We start from the raw sequence: 19,743 nt of genomic DNA on the forward strand, positions 1-19,743 counted from the left end.
ACACACACACACACACACACACACACACACACTTGCACAAAGGCATCAAAGGGTATGAGTAAGAATGTAAGAATGCTGATGTCATTTTCTGGTGGAGGAAACCTAAAGAAAATGGTGGTTTTGAGGTTAGAAGAAAATATGCTCCAAATAAGAAGAAGGGATAAAAGTTAGAAATGAAAGCATGAGTGATACTAACGTAAAACTAGTACTTGGTCTCATGAGATTATGTGAATTTTCTCCAACGAGAGAAATCTGAGCTAGAAAACAAGAGTCAAAACTAGAATTTCAAAGAAAAAAAACTGTATTTCTATAGACTAGAGAAGGTGATGATATTGGGGAAGACTTGATAGGCTGACTTATTAAAGAAACTTGGGGTAAGAAGATTTCAAGAAAAGTCTGATTCATAGATCATATGTTTCCTCTTTTCAGAGGATCCTAAAGTTGTCACAGGAGAAGCTGAACTTTATTGGTTATTTTTGCCAAGTTTGTTTGGAAGTTATGTAATTACTCCATGTAGTAATCGAGTTTTAGTATACAAGTTCTGTTATAGTGTTGGAATCGATTTGTAAGTAAATCACCAGTGATTGACATGATAAGGTTTTCCTTTTCCCCTCTCTCCCCAAAGAACACTTACCTGCTGTAGGAACCAGTTTCCAAATAGAACAGTCTGATTTGCCACAAACTCTCTTTAATTCTCATGCAAATTAATACAATACTATTATTTAATTTTATATGGTTCTTTAATATTTATAATATCATATCGATTTTGATTATACCACATGTTATGCTAAGATTTTCTTTGATTTTTGTTATACATAAATAATTTTTTCTGTCCCGTGGAAATCAGATTTAACTGGGACATTACACTGTTACACATGACGAAGATTGCAGGGCTCAACCTTGGTAGATTGCTGTCGTCTTACAAGCAATTGCAGGAGTGTCAGTTTCCATGAAGGCTGGCACACTCCGCTGACAACAGTCACATTGCTCCAGAGCTGTAAAGAGAGAGCTCCCACTCTGATAGCTACTATGTTCTACTTTAGCCTCACATACTCTGCATGTGTTCCCTGGAGATGTACATGTACCATGAAGCTCTGTAGTAGCCAAGGGACACAAGAGAGTTGCTTCAGAACAAGAGCAGTCATTGTAAACCCTTGCTATGGATTACTCAGATTCTGACAGTGATTCTACTTTGGGATACAGCGATGATGAAGATTCCAGTGATGGAGTTCAAAGAATATCAGAGTCAGTGCACAGAAATCTATATTTGCAACAATGTGGGGATGTTTTATTCTCTAAAATTGTATTGAAATGAATTTCTAACTCTTTCCAAAATGCTTCAGAAAAGACCATTACTAAACTGCATTGCTTTGCCTGTAATTAATCATTAATCAATAACTTGTGAAAATGCTTGGGAAGATATTTGATAATCTGACAGAAAATACATAGTTTTGCTACATACATTTCGTCATGCTGACATCAACTAAATCACAAGAACAGACCTTTATGAACAGAGTTTACTTTTAAAGACAATATGTATGTTAATTATCTTTGTTAATTTATCTAGTATTTATTTGAAAGAAGCAAGCCTAATGTCCTGAGCATTCAGAGATACTGTGAGTTGTGTGTGTAAGTTTTTAAATTAAGTCTTGTTGATATTACCTCCATATACTAGATATAAAATTCTGTCATGGTAATTTTTTTATAAATCTATGTCCCCTACTAGGAATTTTTAAATATGATAACTAGCCAAAAAGTAACTTTTTAAAAATGAAATCTCAAGTTTGAAAAAGAATGCTATCTCTGTCTTTTATTTTTCTGTGTTTAAACAGGATTACCTGAAATCCCTGATAATCTGTAGTATGTTCTGTGCAGAAACTAGAATCATAATAGTGATGAAAGGGTAAAAACATTTAGTAGCATCATAGGAATCCTGTATTATGTGAGTGTATAATAATTTATATCTAAATCCAAATGGCATTTGGTCTTAACGTGGTTCTTGGAAACTCACAAGGAAAATAAATATACATAAGAATCACAGATTTTTGAAGGTGTTGTAATATGATTTCACTAGAAGCTTTTTGAAATCTCTTTTCAAATGAGAAATTAATACAATTTAATATTAACATATAGCATCTTGCATCTCATAAAAAGGATAATCTCAGAGCACACATAGATGATGTTTCTGCATACTTGCATAGAGATGGATAATGGCATTAAGAATCTCAATAGTGGAGTAACAATGGCATATTAGCAGTAGTATGATTTAGCCTTTAGTGAGCCTGGCATTGAATAAATTCCTCTTGTTATGTAACCATTATTGTGAAATTACATGACAGCTAGATTTAGGTACATATAGAAAGTCTAATAATTTGAGACCATACATATATTCATGAATGGTTTTATTAACAATTTAATATAATTTTCATAATGGATATTATGAATATAAATATTCTTTTGAATTTTAATTCATTTGTAATTGTGAAATTAAACTCTGATGGGAGAATTAAACTTTTATTGGTATACAAAAAAAAAAGAATATATAAGATTGTATATAGCGGGACTGGGAAGGGGCTCAGTGGTAGAGCGCTTGCCTTGCATGACTGAGGCCATGGGTTTGATTTCTCAGCACCACATAAGCACAAAGCAAAAAGCCGGAAGTGGCACTGTGGCTCAAGCGGTAGAGCACTAGTCTTGAGCTGAAGAGCTGAGGGACAGCGCCCAGGCCCAGAGTTCAGGCCCCACAACTGGACCCAAAAATAAAAAAAAAGATTGTATACAGCAGCAAAGAGCATGACGTTGGAGACAGATGAATGTGTGTTCAGAATCCAAGGCTACAACTCACAACTCACCAGCTATGTGTGATTATCCTCAAGTATAAATATGAGCTATAGGAACTGAATTTTGTTATATGCAATGCATAGAATTTGCATGAACTGTTTAATATAGTTCATTTACAAGTACTAGTATTCAAGAATGGCAAATATAAACTTGCTGCTTTCTTGTAGAATATGTAGTTTTCTCCCAATGCTATTTTCGTTTTTCTTTAATATATGTTATTTTATTAATAGCTAAGTCTGATTCTATCCCATAAGTCCAAATTTTCTGTTTCACAATAAAATATTTCCATTTTATTATTATGGTATTCCAGGAATATTTCATATTTTCCCCTTCTGTATTTATAAATATCCATGTGTTTTTCTTTTATTGTTATTGTGGGTTTTGTTTTGTTTTGTGAGATAACTATATTCAGTTTTAAAAGTATATTCAATTTAGGCTACATAACATAATACAATCTTAAATTATTAGACATTTGTGATGAATGCATCTATAATAATTTGTATGCCCATATATATATATATATGAAAATACTTATAAATAAGCTATTGATTTCTCATTCATTAGGTTTTATTAGAGATAAGTATCCCAGACTGTCTTTGAACTCATGATCCTCTAACTTTAGCCTCCCAAATTCTGGTATTAGAGGTGTGTACAACACCGATAAACAGGTAAATGTTAAATACTCAGCATGGACATCAATTTAGAGATATCATATGATGTTTTCTATAAAGCTATGATAATATTTTTGTTTTTTGGTTGTTTTAAGGCTAGCAGCAATGTAACTTATCCTATCACAAATATATTCTAATAACTGTAGAGATGTGTTGGTTTTTTTAAGACACTGGATAATGGATGCAGTAAGATAAACAAGAGAGATGGTGTTGGAGAGGAGAAAAATTAGAAACAATAAATAGATATACATGGAACAAGGCTAAGTTTACCTTTCATAATATTACTTAACTCTGCACATGAGTGTGTATGAGTTTTCATTTCCACTTTACTGATGCTTACATAGCTTGTAAGTAATGGAACAGGGTTTAGCACTAACTTAGTGTAGTGTTAGATCCAGAATTTTACTATAGTACCCCAGGACTAAAGAATGTTAGCATATTTTCTTGTAACACTAATTAAGTACCTGTTATATATCAGGCTTTGGGATAAAATGGAGAGGGAAATTAGTCATACTCTCTACCTTCATATGGCTTAAAGGAAGGGACACTCTAATCAAAAGACCACATAGACAGGTGTATAGATTAAAAATGGTGAGAGATGCTTGTTTGCACAAAGATGTGTAGGGTAATAAAAGATTATAAAAGGGAAACTGACCTGTTCAGTTCAAGATGGAATCCTTGAGTAAGCAGAATTTGGCCTGGGTTGTACAGGAGGAACAAGATTAAGCTAGGCAGACAATAGCAAGAAATATGTAGGGCTAATGGAAGTATCTTATGCAGAACTCATAAGATAAATAGGACATGTTTGTTGTTGAAACAAAGTCAGTTTGCCCAAAAGGTAGAGAATGTAAAGAAGTCACTAGGGAAGTCAGATGAGAATTTAGTACTGGGGGCAAATTAAACATATATGTGTGTGTGTGAATGTATATATGTACATATATATACTCATATACACATATGTATATATAATATACATGTATATAATGATAGAGTGTGCTTTTTTTCTTTAATAGCACAACTGGGGAGAAACAAATGGAAACAATGGAAAGGGATATCAGTCATAAGAAAGAAACCTGATTTGAAATACCTAAGAATACTTTTTCATTACATAGCATGGCCCAAATTAATAAAAATATAAAATCTTAGTTAAAGACATAAAACTAGATCTGAACAAGTGGAAAGAGTCGTGCTATGTTTTTCCACATAAAAATTAACATTATCAAAATTGCTTATTCTGAAATCAATGTATGAATGTAATACAACTCTATTAGAATTTCAATGTGTGTTGGATGCAGAAAAATGATCTTAGAGTATGCAGGAAATGATGAATGTCATCAGAATAATTCTGAAAAGAAGAAATTGTGAGAGAACTTGTTTTATCAAATACCAAGTATTCATTATTTTTATAAAGCAACTGTAACCTAAGATCAGTGCTAAACAACAAGAAAAGACTAATGAGAAATCATAGAGTTCAGAAGTGTATATCAGGATTCAGTATGGTTTGGAAATATAAAAATTCACTGGGAGCAACTTCATTTTCAAGACTGTGATGTTTTTATAATTTTTTTGTGAAAATACTGTACAGAGGGCTTACAATTACATGGGCAAGATAATGAGTACATTTCTTATCAAGCATTGTTGCCTCCTCCTTTGTTTCCCCTTCCCATCCCTTCCCATACTCCCCCTGGTTCCCCCCTCCCAATACTTCCCCCACCAAACTTGTAAAGTTCGTTTTCCACATAACGACTTGTACATCTCATTGTTGCAATGGGTCCACCTGTATCCCTATTTAAACGACTTGTTTTTTTCCTTCCCCTCCACAAATTATACCCACATCAAATACAGTGAAAGCAGGGGTTATACCGTGGGTGAGGGACATGGACATGCAAGCAACAAAGAAATAATCTTATGTGTTAGAAACAGTCGCATGAAAGAAAAAAAAACACATTTGAATACATATCTTAGGATTCATTTCCCTAACAACTTAACTGACCTTTTCTGCTTGACTCAGACATATACTAGTTATTGCAAATAAGGGAAACCATGGGACCTATGTTTCTTTGTGCCTGGTTTACTTCACTTTTTGTTTACTGTACGTGCTATCTTATGTCCTATACATTTATCTCTATAGTGTATAACCTGGGGAAGTCTATTATTATTTTTAAAAAGTACATTTTCAGGTATAACAATATTATGACAATGGCACTGTTACAATTTTATTTAAGTTCTTTTCTTTTTATTATTATCTTTAAGTACTAGTTGAAAGGAGTTGCCATTAACAAATCAGTTTAATGTACCTTGATCAACGTTACCGTGCCTCGCCTCCTTCACTCTTCTTTAAAAAAAAATTATAGTGAAAATACCGTACAGAGGGGTTACAATTACATGGGCAAGGTAATGAGTACATTTCTTATCAAGCATTGTAGCCTCCTCCTTGGTTTCCCCTTCCCATCCCTTCCTATCCCCCTTCTCCCCCTGCCACGCCCGACCGGCCAAAGTTGTAAAGTTGGTTTTTGACATAACGACTTGTACATCTCATTGTTGCAATGGGTCCACCTGTATCCCTATTTAAATGGTTTGTTTTTGTCATTCCCGTCCACAAATTATACCAACACCAAATACAGTGAAAGCAGGGGGTTATACCATTGGGGAGGGACATACAAAGCAACAAAGAAATCATCTTATAAATGTGTTAGAAACAATCGCAAGAAAGAAAAAAAAAACATTTGAATATTAGGATATACATTGGATTCTTCACTGCATTCTACCCCTCGTCTCCCCTCCGTTCATCTACCTCTTTCCCTTTGACTCTATCCCATCCTTTCAAGTACCCACTTCCTGGTGGCTTAGTTGGCTGAACTTTGATTTTTCCTTTCTAAGGAATTACAGTATGTGATATTACCCCTGAGTATACCATATTTCAGTTAATATATTTATATACACTTGCATACCACCCAAGGTATGTACTTGTCAGTTTACAAGCTAAATAGCTTCCACTTATAAATGAGTACATGTATCCTTTGTCTCTCTGAAACTCACTTACATAATATTTCCAGGTCTTTGTATTTCTTTTCTAATGGATGAGTACAAATAGATGTGGATGAGTACAAATCCATTTTATAATATATAAAGCTATATATACACATATATATCACAATTTCTTGATCCATTTGTCCATTGAGGGCATCTGGGCTGATTCCATACTTTGGCTATGGTAACTAGTGCTGCAGTTAACATGTTTCAATATTAATTTACCAAACCTATCTTTGATAACAGGAGAAAATAAGAGACACTGGCTGGCCAAGATCTTGAAGGGGCTAAGAGATTGGTGTAGACTACTACAGTGGAAAGTGATGTGCTTCTAAAGACATACTCTTCACATATATCAGTGTGACTAATATTTTTCAAATACTTTTGAAGCATAAGTTTTTCAGAGAAAAGTAACAGCAGACCATAAATTGTTAGACAGTTTGCTACAAGAAAGCAGTGTCTATAAACAGGGAAACAATAAAAGAGATCCATTATTCTCAAGGGTATAATGACAAATTCATATATAAGTGGGATCATTGCTCAATTTCCTGAGATATAGCTTTCGAGCCTCTAAAAACTTTCATCTATTCACATCTATTATTCTCTGTACTATCACCCAATTAAATCATAACTTCCCTAAAGAGCAAAAAGATATAAAATTCTGTTCCACTTGTGTAAGTAAAACCTTAAATTTGAAAATTAGAGCAACAAGCTCAATCAGCAAGGGTACTGCAGTCGCTCAAGACAATGAAATCTGCAACATGACCAGAATTGATATTATTTAATATATTTTCTGAATTTATCACAATAGATACTTGTCTTTGACACTAAATAGTGTTTTGTCCTAACACCTCTATGTTTTTTACACAGGGAAGATGTAAGAACAGCTAATGTAATTGCTGCAGAAGCTGTCACCTGCCTTGTGATTGACAGAGAGTAAGTACATTGCTTTGCTATGCACATAGCATCTCATATCAGCAACATACATTTCTGAAATTAGACATAATTTATGGGGCAATTAATACTTGTTTTCTATCTTTTCGTTTTAAAATTAGTTCTATATTTGATTCTCATTATGCATTATTCTTGGAAGTGCCTTGCTTTTGCCATTTCAGCTTTCTGATTTTAGTAAGGTTCTTAACTATGGTGATTTGCAGCTCAGTAGGCTCCTTTGAAAATTGAGCATCATGAAATGCCATAGGTTTATTTTTCCAGATTCATGGGAACATGTCAAAGCTTTTGTAAAGTATCTAGTTACTCAGGAGATGCTCAAGTAACATTGGTTATTTGAGTAACTTTAGAATCATTGTTATTGTTGTTGCTATGAGTATATTTTACTTGTTTTTGCTATTCCTCCACCTGAGACTCCTATAATTGAAGGATTTGGGAAAGAGAGTTTGGAGAAAGAAGAACCTGTGTGTATGTGTGTGTGTGTGTGTGTGTGTGTGTGTGTGTGTGTATGTATATGTATATGTATATGTATATATCTGGAGACATAAAAAAGATTGTTCCATGACTTTTATCCTTGTCTTGTTTATTCTCTGTATTCTGACTCCACTGTTTTTATATCCTGAGTGATTTTTAGGTTAAATTACACTTATAAGTTTATTGATAATCAGAAAACATGATTAACATGCATATATACCATCTGGAACAAGTTGAACTGACTTTTCTTCATTACAGTGTATGTAAATAATTTTTTATCATAAATGTCAAGAGCTTGACCTGAAGGGTATCATCAAATAGCCACGTGAGTAGGTCTACACCTACTATATTTCTAATACATGGTGAACATCAGTGTGCATAAAACTGAGGAATAGACAGAACAAGCAAAGGATGAAAGAGTTCTCATTTAATTTACAAATCTTACATCTGAGGCCCCTCAGAACCTGGACAATGACACTGCTGCAACATGACAGCAACATCCATGAGCAAGTCTGAAATAGTTATTCCTTGTCTGATTATCAGAAGCAACAATTGTCCATTCATATCTTCTTCTATTTAGTTTATATTGAAGTGAATCTCCACCATAGCATAACATTTGGCCCAGAATCAAAGCAGAAGTCTCTCTGCATGTTTGGGGGTGAGCTGCTTTGACCAGAGATGTGACAAGCACACAAAGGGCCACGAGGCAGAAATCATAAGAGTCCAGAATATAATTTCAAAGGAACCCAGAAAAATGAAGGTGCTATTTCTGAAAACAATTGGGAAGTTTTCTTTAAAAATAAGATATTGCATGAATTTAAGGTTTAAGAAAGTCAATATGCATATTGCTATTAGTATACACAGTATTCATAGGAAACTAAGAGCCATTAGAATGACATTGTATAAAGGTAGTAAAAAGAGGTATAGTAACAAATATGCATACCAACGGTAGCTTCAATAATTTTATACAGGAAAATAATGTCACTATAGCAACATGTCCGGTAGATTCATCTGAGAATGCCGTATATGATGGTTGACAGAATTTCTGATTAGATGTATACATCCAGTAGGTAAGCATGAAACCATGAATAGGACAAATGTATAATAATGGACAGGTAAAATGGGAAGGTTTAACATCTAACTGAATGTAAAGGGCAGGGAAAAATTAGAGATATGGCTGAGATGGGGAAAATGATCAAGAATATAGGATAATCCCTTTGAGAGGACCAATGATATTCCAGTAATATAATGAAGCAGAAGATAGGAAATGTGGGCCAGGAACTCTTGCTTGGAGTTGGCTTAAAATGGACTGGATATGGTAATACATTCCTAAAATTCTAGCTACACAGGAGGCAGAAGTAGGAGGATCAGCCCCAGGCTAGACTCAGGTAAAAAGTAAGACTCAACCTTAAAAAATACAAAAAAAGAAGCAGTCTATACCGAAATACAAGCACGAGGTTGTGAATTCAAAACCCCCTACTACAACCAAAATCATATATATCTTAGAAATTGCCTATGAAATGTTGGTAGGCAAAGCCATATGATAGGTTTAAATCCCTTGGGATAATAGAAGAAACAAATGGAAAAAGATTAGAATTTGGTAAAATTCACTTAGGAGACAAAAAAGCAAAGAAAAGAACCATGAAATATTTGAGACTTTATTAAACAGTGAAAACATTGGAATTCAGAAACCAAGAGAACAGTACAAGAGAAAAGAGGCTTACATGTCTAAGTAAAACAAATGGGAAACATGTGAAATAAAAATTCACAACCAGATACTATGTTGAAAAACGAACTTTGCAATTAGGTCGGGGGGTGGGGGGTGGGGATGGTAAGGGAAAAACAAAGGAGGAAGCAACAATGCTTGATAAGAAATGTACTCATTAGTTTGCTCATGTGATTGTAACCCCTCTGTATAGCATTTTCACAATAAAAAAATTAAAACAATTCACAACCAAGATTTTTTTAGAAAACTGGGTCATCAGAACAAGGTCATATCACACTGTATGACAAACTGGCTGCTTAGAAAAATCAGATTTTAAGTTACAGTTAGCAATAAAAAGTATTGGTGTACAACTGCAAAGCAAGGTTATGGGCAATGAGGCTGTCAGTGATAAAGAGGCCCAGTTAGCATTGCATATATATTTTTACCCTCATCCTAATTTTCTCTTTTTTCAAACCCCAGCAAACACCGTGTACAGTGGAAAGTGAAATAGGTTGTTACACAAGGCTAAAGAGATGAACCTTGATTATACAATTTTAAGGGCATATGAGAGTGCTTTAATTCTAAGTATCAATTTCCCTTCCTGTAAAATGGGATAATGTTACCTAAATTATACAACTTGTTGGAAAACCATTCACTTTAGCATAGATGACAGTGCATGTCCATCATGAGATATGTAGTAAGCATTCATGTGCCCTTACTGTCATATACAGGTGGTCTATAAATTCCCCATAATTCCAATACATCAAAGATTTACATTATTAAGGTTGCCTACTACTGTATCGTCTTTACTTTTTTTGGGGTGGGTGAGGGGTCCGGTCGTGGGGCCTGAACTCTGGGCCTAGGCGCTGTCTCTCAGCTCTTCAGCTCAAGGTTAGCACTCTATCACTTGAGCCACAGTGCCGCCTCCGGCTTTTTTTTTCTTTTTGCTTATGTGGTGCTGAGGAATCGAACCAGGGCCTCAGGCATGCAAGGCAAGAGCTCTACCACTGAGCCACTTTCCCATCCCTCGTCTTTACTTTTGAGGAATCCCTAATAAATGTATCTTTCAGAAAAAAAAGTGCCCTTCTTCTTAAAAGATAGCACGGGGAAGCTCCTGATTTAATAACTAAGAAGATACCAAGGGATAGCTCTAACGTTAAGCATACACAGAATGACAGAGTGAGTCTAAGAACTCAAGAAGTACATAGGCATACTCTTAGGAGAGAAGTTAGGATTCCCACCAATGTTTAATACACAGTTGTAAAGGTAAAAAAAAAAAGAGAGAAGAAGATGAAGAAGCTGTGGCTGAAGCTTCGCTTTCAAAATCTAGCTCCTGACGAGTAATTGATGTCCAATTAGAAGAGCACTGGGGCTTCATCCTGGGCAAACAGATGGTAGACATTAGATCTGTCAACAAAAAGAGCTTCCTCCACAAATTTACAAGCTAGGTAGCATGTTCCAGAAGCCAATGATTAAGCTTCATCATTCCAGAGGGAAAGCAAAGGGCTGTTATTGTTACTAATGATGCAAGTCAGAATTTTTTAAGAAATGCTTACTGGTAAACCACAAAATGATAAGCAGATACTTGGTTTTCTCATAAGACATACTCTGAGGATCGACATCTTACAGGATACTCATGAGGCCAGCAATAAGCAAAAATTTTGAAATTTATCTAAAAGGTGAAATAATCTATTTCTTCTGATAAATACCTTAAATATATACAAAATACACTAACTTGGAAACTTTGGTGCCACCTAGTTTGGAATCCAGGAAAACTAATAAATATCAAAGGAAGTTCCTGGTGTTCTGTCGTCTGTTACACAGTGTTTACTTCTATCAGGTCATGGGAGGCTGTTGATGAAGCCAGAACTCCTGGTATCATAACTGACTGTTCTTTGACACATTGAAGGTCATTCTGATTGTTTTCAAGGATATTACTTCTTGACTACTAGTAAGTAGGAATAACGATTTGTTTATGAAATTTATCACCAGGAAAAATACAAGTAACTCTAATTAACAACTAAGGAATTTTTTAATAAAATGTTTACCAGGAAGAACCAAGTTATAATATTAACTTCATCCCTCAATATAGACAAACCTCTGCAACAGGGCCATTTTGGATAAAAAAACTGAAATGTTCTCATAATGGTAAATAGTAGAAATCTGAGTTCTTTATATGTCTACCTCGCTTTCCTTGGCAACACTCATCATCTTATCCTCCTGACCATACACACAGACACACACACACACACACACACACACACACACACACACACACACACACACACACACACTCCTAGGACATTCTAGATCTTTATTACTCCAGCAAATAAAGAAGTGGTAGCTAACACTAGGATCAATGCCCATTTGGACTGGTCAATTCTTGTGTGATATTGGTCACTAATCATGTTAACTATTGCTTCTGATAATGCCAAAATAAAATAATGTCTTATTTTGTGTGCTACTAAGACCATTGCTTACATAAAATAATTTAGGATTAAAATAAACATTCCCAGAGTCCTGAGATCTCCCCCAAACTTAAGTCATGTCAGGTGATTCCTGCATCCATATATGGGACCTCACCAAGACTAATTCACACCGCTGATATGGCTGATGCAAAGACTTTTCCTTTGGTGACACTGTGTAGTATTTTGTTATATCTTGCCCCCTTGTATTAATGAGACAACAGCTAGTAAATGGAGATCAGAAACTAACTTGAAAGAAATGCATTGTGTTGACACATAATAATGGTGAAATTTGGAGGAAAGGCTAAATATAAGGCTGTAGAGCAAACATACGACATATCTGTGCAAGGTATTCAAAAGTACCGAGATGATTACACTAAGCTAATGAATAGAGAGCAATTCACAAGACCAATGTTAGTCCCAAGGTCTATAAATAATAGAATAACAGCTGAATGCCAGCATCTTAGGCCTGTAAACCTAACTATTCGGGAGTCTAGGTGGGAAAGTCTATGAGACCTTTTTTTAATTTTTATTTTATTTATTCACCATAAAAACCAGAAGAGAAGCTGTAGCTTAGTGATAGATTGCTAATCTTGAGCAAAAAATTTAGGAAGAGTGCTGAGTTTTTTATTTCAAGCCCCACGACTGGCACACATATACACATACAATCACACACACTCTCTCTCTCTCTCTCTCTCTCTCTCTCTCTCACACACACACACACACACACACACACGAATAGCAGAATAATCACAATCATAATCATAATAATTATAGTAGTAAACGGGCACCATCAAAAATGGAGGAAGAAAAAATAAGTCACTGGAACTGGCCAGCTGAAGACAATTTCTTAGCACTCAAACTGGAGCTGAAGTGTTAATACTATATACTTTTAATACTTTGGCATTAGAACCAGTTCAAAAAATTTAAGTATTTATTAAGAAAGATAATAAGAGCCAGGTACCAGTGGCTCATACCTATAATCTTAGCTAGTCAGGAAGCCAAGATCTGAGGATTACAGTTCAAAGCCAGCCTGGGCAGGAACATTTGTGAGACTCTGATCTCCAATTAACCACTATAAAACTGGAAGTCCACAACCCATCACCCTCTCCCGCAAAAAAAAAGAAAAGAAAAGAAAAAGATAAAGGAAAGATAATAAGAAATATATGCTCCCTATAATAGATGATGTTTACCCTCACTGAAATGAGCAAGTTGTAAATTTGATAAACAACTGAAAATTGAATATATAGGTCAAATCAATTGGATACAAATCTCTGACTGTATTAGGATGATACTTATTCCTTTACCAGTGCAAGTATAGTCATTCTGCCTGCCCCACAGTGACTTCTGTTTTGATCTTCAATATGCTCAGCTACACCTGACACTGATCCCTGCCTAACTCTCCTCCCAGTCTTATTTGTGGTGGGATGGTGCCTTTCTCCATTCCCATTTGCTTTATCCATTCAGGTATTTTTTTTTTAATTTTGTATTGTGAAAATACTGTACAGAGGGGTTACAATTACATGGGCAAGGTAATGCAAGCATTGTTGCCTCCTCCTTTGTTTCCCCTTCCTATCCCTTCCCATACTCCCCCACCCTCACCCCCTACCCCCTGCCCGGCCAAAGCTGTAAAATTCGTTTTTCAACATAATGACTTGTACATCTTACTGTTGCAATGGGTCCACCTGTATCTCTATTTAAACGGTTTGTTTTCAGGTATTTAACTCCAAGTTCTAGAAGAAAACAAACAGAAATACCAAGTCCACAAACTGGGCTAGGAAGATCACAGAGGACTCTAGCCCGGCAAGAGCCTGGGAAGCCTTATATATTAGAACCCAGAATGTCAATAGTGATGGAAACAAGAGGAGAAAATGGTACTTACCTCTTCATCCCCAGAATGGGTACATTATCTATGATAAACAACTTGATGAGCCAAGAGGAATCTCATCAAGGTTCACTAAAAGAAGAAAATATGACCATTAAACTATCTAACAAATATGGCAATGAATTTATTTATTTATTTTGATCTGGCTATGGATTTATATGGGAGAGCTGCAGGACAAACCAGGTGTTAACAAACTTTTTTTAAAAAAAGGACCTATTAGCAAATATTTTAGGCTTTGTGCACCGAAAATCATTGTTGCAATTATTTAATTCTGCTATAGAGGAAAAGCAACCAAATACAAAAATGAGGGAGCATAACTGGTTGCAATAAAGCTTTATTTGGGGACACTGAAATTTGAATTTCTTGTTTTCACTGGTAAAGTTGTATTATTTATCCTTTCATTGCATTCTCACTAATTTTAGTTTAGGGCTACACTAGAAACAGTCAATAGTCCATGGGAGATATTTTGCTGATTTCTGAATATCGCCTTAGAAAACCTGCCCTGACCATCCTGTGTGGTGTGCTCAGCCTATCTTTGCAACAAAGCACACAATACAGATTATTTATCTGAAGTACCTAGTAATTAGTCTGACAATAGTACCTGATGGTATTGGTCCATCTGATTTGCTTATCTTCCCAAATTACATCCTACCTTCTGTTGTAAAATCCTCTTCCCTCTCCTTTTTTTGCAGGTCAAAAAGTTACCTTTTGCCATTACCCACTGCATGCATAAACACCTTCCTTTGTTTTGGGTATCTGTACCTTTCAATTTTACATTTTCATTTCCTAGGACTTAGCTTCGGGCTTTACATGAATGTTGGTGATAGGCAACAAGAGAGTAAGCTTTTTCTCTGCAAGAGTTTCTTGCATGTTGATGGCATGTCTCCTGAAAACTGAAAAAGTGATGAAAACCCAAAAGAATGTTTTGATTTCAGTTGCTTTCAGGGAATAGTAGAGGGAGAATTTGGATACAGCAACACCATTCAGGTATTGCTCCAACCCAACCAATCAGGTCAGTCCCTTGATGAAACATGTACCCAATGGTAATTTACCCTCCAAGGTTATCCATGTGCTTCTCTTTATGTGTAGCCTGTTATTCTGTGCTACATGGTAGGACTATAGGGACCCCAAATGTCACATTGCCTATGATCACATTGCTGAAGATATTTGACAGCCTCAGCTTTTGGGATTTTATTTTTATTCATTTTGCAGAACAAAATCTGAGTGATGACATGATATTGGCAGGAGAGTTATAAGGAAATAAATGCTAGAATGCTGTCAGCTGTGATCCTTTGGGTTTGTCTTTTTTTCTTTTATTAAATCCATTCCCCCCCTTTTTAATGGAACTGTTATTGACTGGTGTGCCTTTTCCAAAAATATTTATGAACTAGAAGAGATAAAACACAAGTTTGAAAGGAAGAGAGATATTATATTTGTTCAGTTTATTGATTTAAGATGAATTACAGCACATCCTGAACAAGCATGATCTAACTACCAAATAAGCATATTTCCATTGGAAAAGGGTAGATCAGAAACAATCACTGTGGTTTAAAACAATAGGAAAAGCTGGATGGTACAGCCCTTTATCGCTGGTGCCTATCTGACAATCATGAAGAGGAGTAAATAATGTAATATGTTCAAAAGTCCTTAAAGAGGAAATTATTAATTAACATTTTTATTGAGTCAAATCAGGGAAAATTGTACTGCTTCTTAAGAAAGAGAGAAGGCCACTAAATGGGATATTTGAGTTACACATGACTCTCCGAATGGAGAAGAACCACCTCTCCACCTTAAATCATCCACTTTTTTGTTAAATAGTTGGAATTAACCATATAATGTGTGTTCATTCTGTTAGTTTAATTCACTACAAAAGTTATAAAGGCTTTTACTGAATAATTCGTTTTACGACCCATAAGAAGTTGCCCTCTCCTGACTTTTATTTTTACTAATCATGCTTTGCTTGCCATACTTTATTATTTGTTGTGTTGACTTACAGACTGCAAAGCTTGAGGGGGACAGAATCTATTTATTTGTTCACTACAGCTTCCTTAGTTTTGAGCAGAGTCAGCAAATATAGGATAAGTACTTGACAAGCATCCCTTGACGTGAATGAATGAACAATCCTGTGGCAGTCTGGATCCAATCAGGAGAGAGACAATAAAGAGCAATTTGAACATGAAAGTCCTACCATAAAAATTAGTCAATATATTAGGGGACTGAAATAATAAGCAGAGAACTCTAGAAAACATAGAAATAGCAGTTTGAAGGAGTAATCACTTTCCATTTATATGAGAAAACATCTGTAGAAGACTTTTTCCCTTGCCATCTTCCTTTTCCTTTGACACTGTCCTGAGCCCCCTGGAGACTAAGATCTAGACCTTGTTATAGAGCTGAGTTCTTCCCTAAGCTCAGTACTACTGACATTTAAGACCAGATAGTTGGTTCATGTGTGTTTTGAGGAAGGAGTTACAGGATTATGCCCTGTGCTTTGTAGCATGCTTAACAGCAACCTAACATGTATTACCCATTAAATGCTAATTCTCTCCCCTATATGTCCCCAGACATTGTGAATATTTACTGTCCCCAGTGGAGCACAGCAATAAGTAGTTGGATGATAATGAGATCACTGTGATGCCACGTCACAGAATTTGTGCCAGAAAATCTGCACAAGATAGGGGTTTGGGAAAAGTTTTGACTGGCAGGAGCAAAACCCCCTGAGGGCAAACCTATTGGTCGGCAGATACTATAGTGGCCTAATGTTGGAAAACCAATTTGTTGTTGCAGTGTTTCTTTATTGCCCCCTTTTAACAAAGTTCCAGTGTCACTTGGCAAGCAAAAGAAAATTCGATGGCCTGATCCATTTTCAGAGAATAGTCAAAATGACTTAGAGGCCCCCAGATATCAAGAACAGGTGCAGATTCTAAGTTATTCCTACTAAGGGAATCCAGGGCTACAGAGATAAGTAGCAAAGGTCTCTCTTTCCTGGTATTAAATTGTGTTGTAAACATTAATGTGAGAAACTTCAGTTTGAGTGTGATCAAAATACCTGAATAGAACCATGAAAAGAATAATTTTATTATTATAGAAGAATTGTACAAAAGAGTTACAATTTCAAAAGTCAGGTAAAGAATATATTTTTTCTTAGCCAAAGCTATCCCTTCCTTCGCTTTTCCTCAGTTTCCTCTTCCTCTCTCTGCCCATAGTTGCATAGTTCATCTCATGCATTGTATACATTGAATACCATAGTTGCATTAATTCATCGTTCTTTTCTTCATTTCTGTGCCTCCTCTTTTGCCCCCCCCCCAAAAGAAAAAAAGCCCCAAACAATAACAACAGACAAAAAACACATGATTTTATTTCCTGGAAGAACAGGATTTTTGTAGATGAAAAAAGAAAGGTAAATACAGGTAATTCTGAGGTAAAGATATGTACAAAAGCAAGGAATCAGATAGGGTTTTGTACACTAATGATCAAATGTGGCAAGATCAGAGGATTATAGGACAAGGAATTAGACCATCATTTGCATAGGAGAAATGCTAGAAGAAAAGTTTGGAAATAAGAGATCCTGGAAGAAATCTCCCAGAAATCCAGAATCTGAGGGTTTTTCTTTCAAGCACACTTTTATATCTTTAAATAGTTGTTCAAAGGAGTTGTCATTCAACAAAGCAGTCTATGTATACAATGCCTTTTGATCAGTGTCAACCCTTTCAACATTCTCACTCACCCCTCCCACTCAACCCTTCCTTCACATTTCTAAATTTTTAGATGATGTTTTGAGTTTTTCTTCAGTTGAACAAAGCATTTGATGTGTACCCTGAATCTTGATCTGTGTCATCCCTTTAACATCATCTCTCCTTCCTTTATTTTTCTCAATTCTGTGAAATATGCAATTCATTTTTACCTGACTTCTACTCCCTTCCCCCCTAAGTCTTCTAACCCTCTCCCCTTGCCCCCATATTTGCAAGTACCCATTTCCTGGTACTTACTTTGTTGAGGTTTGGCTTAGTCACTCTAAAGAATCAGTGTTGATTATTTACAGATTTATAGGCACATTCTAGCTCCCTAAATGAGGAAAACCATGCAACCTAGGTTTCTCTGGGTCTGGTTTAGTTAATATAATTTTTTACAAGTCTTTCTATTTCCTTATGACTAGTGAAATATCATTCTTTCTGATGGATGAGTAGAATTCCATTGTGAATACATGTTCTTGATCCATTTGACCATTGAGGGGCATCTGGGTTGACTCTGTATCTTGGCTATGGTAAATAATGCTGCAAGAAACACATTTGTACTGGTGGCTTTAGTGTACCTTTGTTTGTGTTCCATTGGATAAATGTGCAGGAATGGAATTTCTGGGTCATAGGAAAGCTCTAAGTTTAGTTTTTGAGGAACATCCAAACTGCTTTTCAGAGTGAATGAACAAGCTTACATTCTCACCAACAGTGTAGTAGAGCTCCCTTTTGGCCACATTCCTGCCAGCATCTGTTGTTAGTTTTCCTAAAAATGGCCATTCTAACTGGAATGAGGTAGACTTCCATGATGTTTTGATTTGCATTTTCTTTATGGCCAGCGACATTGAACATTTCTTCATGTACCTATTGGCTACATTTACTTCTTCTGAGAAGTCTCTCTTTAAATCATTAGCTAATTTAGTAACTGGGTTGTTGTTTCTTTGGAGGTTTATGTTTTGAGGGTTTAATTTTTGAACTTTAAGTAAATTTTGGTATTTTGGATATTAGGCTCTTTTCTAATATATAGTTCCCATTCTGTGATCCGTCTATTTAGCTTGTTTAGCTATGCCCTTACAGAAACTATTTTCAATTATTTCTTTGATTTGTTCTGTTTCTGGACTTTTACTTACAAAGTTTAAAACTGTGCCCAGGAGCCCCAGTATTTCCCCTACCTTTTCCTGTGAAGGTTTCAGGGCTTCCAGTCTTATATTGAGGTCTTTGATCCATTTTGAATTGGCAAGGTGAAAGGTGATAAATAAGGATGTAGTTTCGGTTTTCTGCATGTTGATATCCAAGTTTTGCCAGCACCATTTGTTGAAGGGATTGTCTATCTTCTAGCCTAATTTTTTTCACTCCCTTACTGAATATTAGATGGATATAAGTCTGTGGATTCCTTTCTGGATCTTCTACTCTATCTGGTTGGTCGTAGGGCCTATTTTTCTGCTAGTACAAAGCTGATTTCATTACTATAACTCTGTAATTGAGTCTGAAGTTTGGTAACTCTGTAATTGAGTTTGAAGTTTGGTATTGTTTTTCTTTCAACATTGTTCTGCCTGCTAAGGATTGCTCTTGCTGTTTGGGTTTTTTTGTTATTCTATATGAATATTTGGCTTGCTTTCTCTATCTCATTAAAGAATGTTGGGATTTTGATAGGTATTGCAATGCTTTATCGAGATAGCTCTGTTGGGAGGGCAATCGACTGAAAAATCTGACTTTTATCCTCAGTCAATAAGGAACCAACAGAGAGCTGTTGCTACTGCATTGCATGTTTTGTTTTGTTCTGTGTTTAGAGGAAAGAGAAAGAAGATTGACTATAATAGGGAGGAGCTCAAGCAAGGAGACTGTTAAGTTACTGATATGACAGCTTTTAGCCATATTCATTATATCTAAAGTCTTTGTAAAGCAGATTTTGGTGAACAATTAAATATAGAAGGTAAAAAAAGAAATATTTCTAGCTTATGGAACTTTATGAGTTTCTACAATAGATCGA

At 35.5% G+C, this 19,743-nt stretch overlaps 1 protein-coding gene across 2 annotated transcripts in view; it reads left to right on the forward strand.

The window, feature by feature from the left end:
- Positions 1 to 19,743, forward strand: part of Prkg1 (protein kinase cGMP-dependent 1) — a 1,051,642-nt gene that overhangs the window by 911,023 nt on the left and 120,876 nt on the right. For both annotated transcript variants that reach the window (XM_042689193.1, XM_042689194.1), the window contains exon 8: positions 7,413 to 7,478. In XM_042689193.1, the coding sequence (XP_042545127.1) occupies positions 7,413 to 7,478 (66 nt within the window). The remainder of the gene's footprint in view (positions 1 to 7,412; positions 7,479 to 19,743) is intronic.

The sequence above is a fragment of the Dipodomys spectabilis genome, unplaced genomic scaffold, assembly GCF_019054845.1.
Source record: "Dipodomys spectabilis isolate Male_0828 unplaced genomic scaffold, ASM1905484v1 ptg000125l, whole genome shotgun sequence".
In the NCBI taxonomy this organism is placed as follows: Eukaryota; Metazoa; Chordata; class Mammalia; order Rodentia; family Heteromyidae; genus Dipodomys; species Dipodomys spectabilis.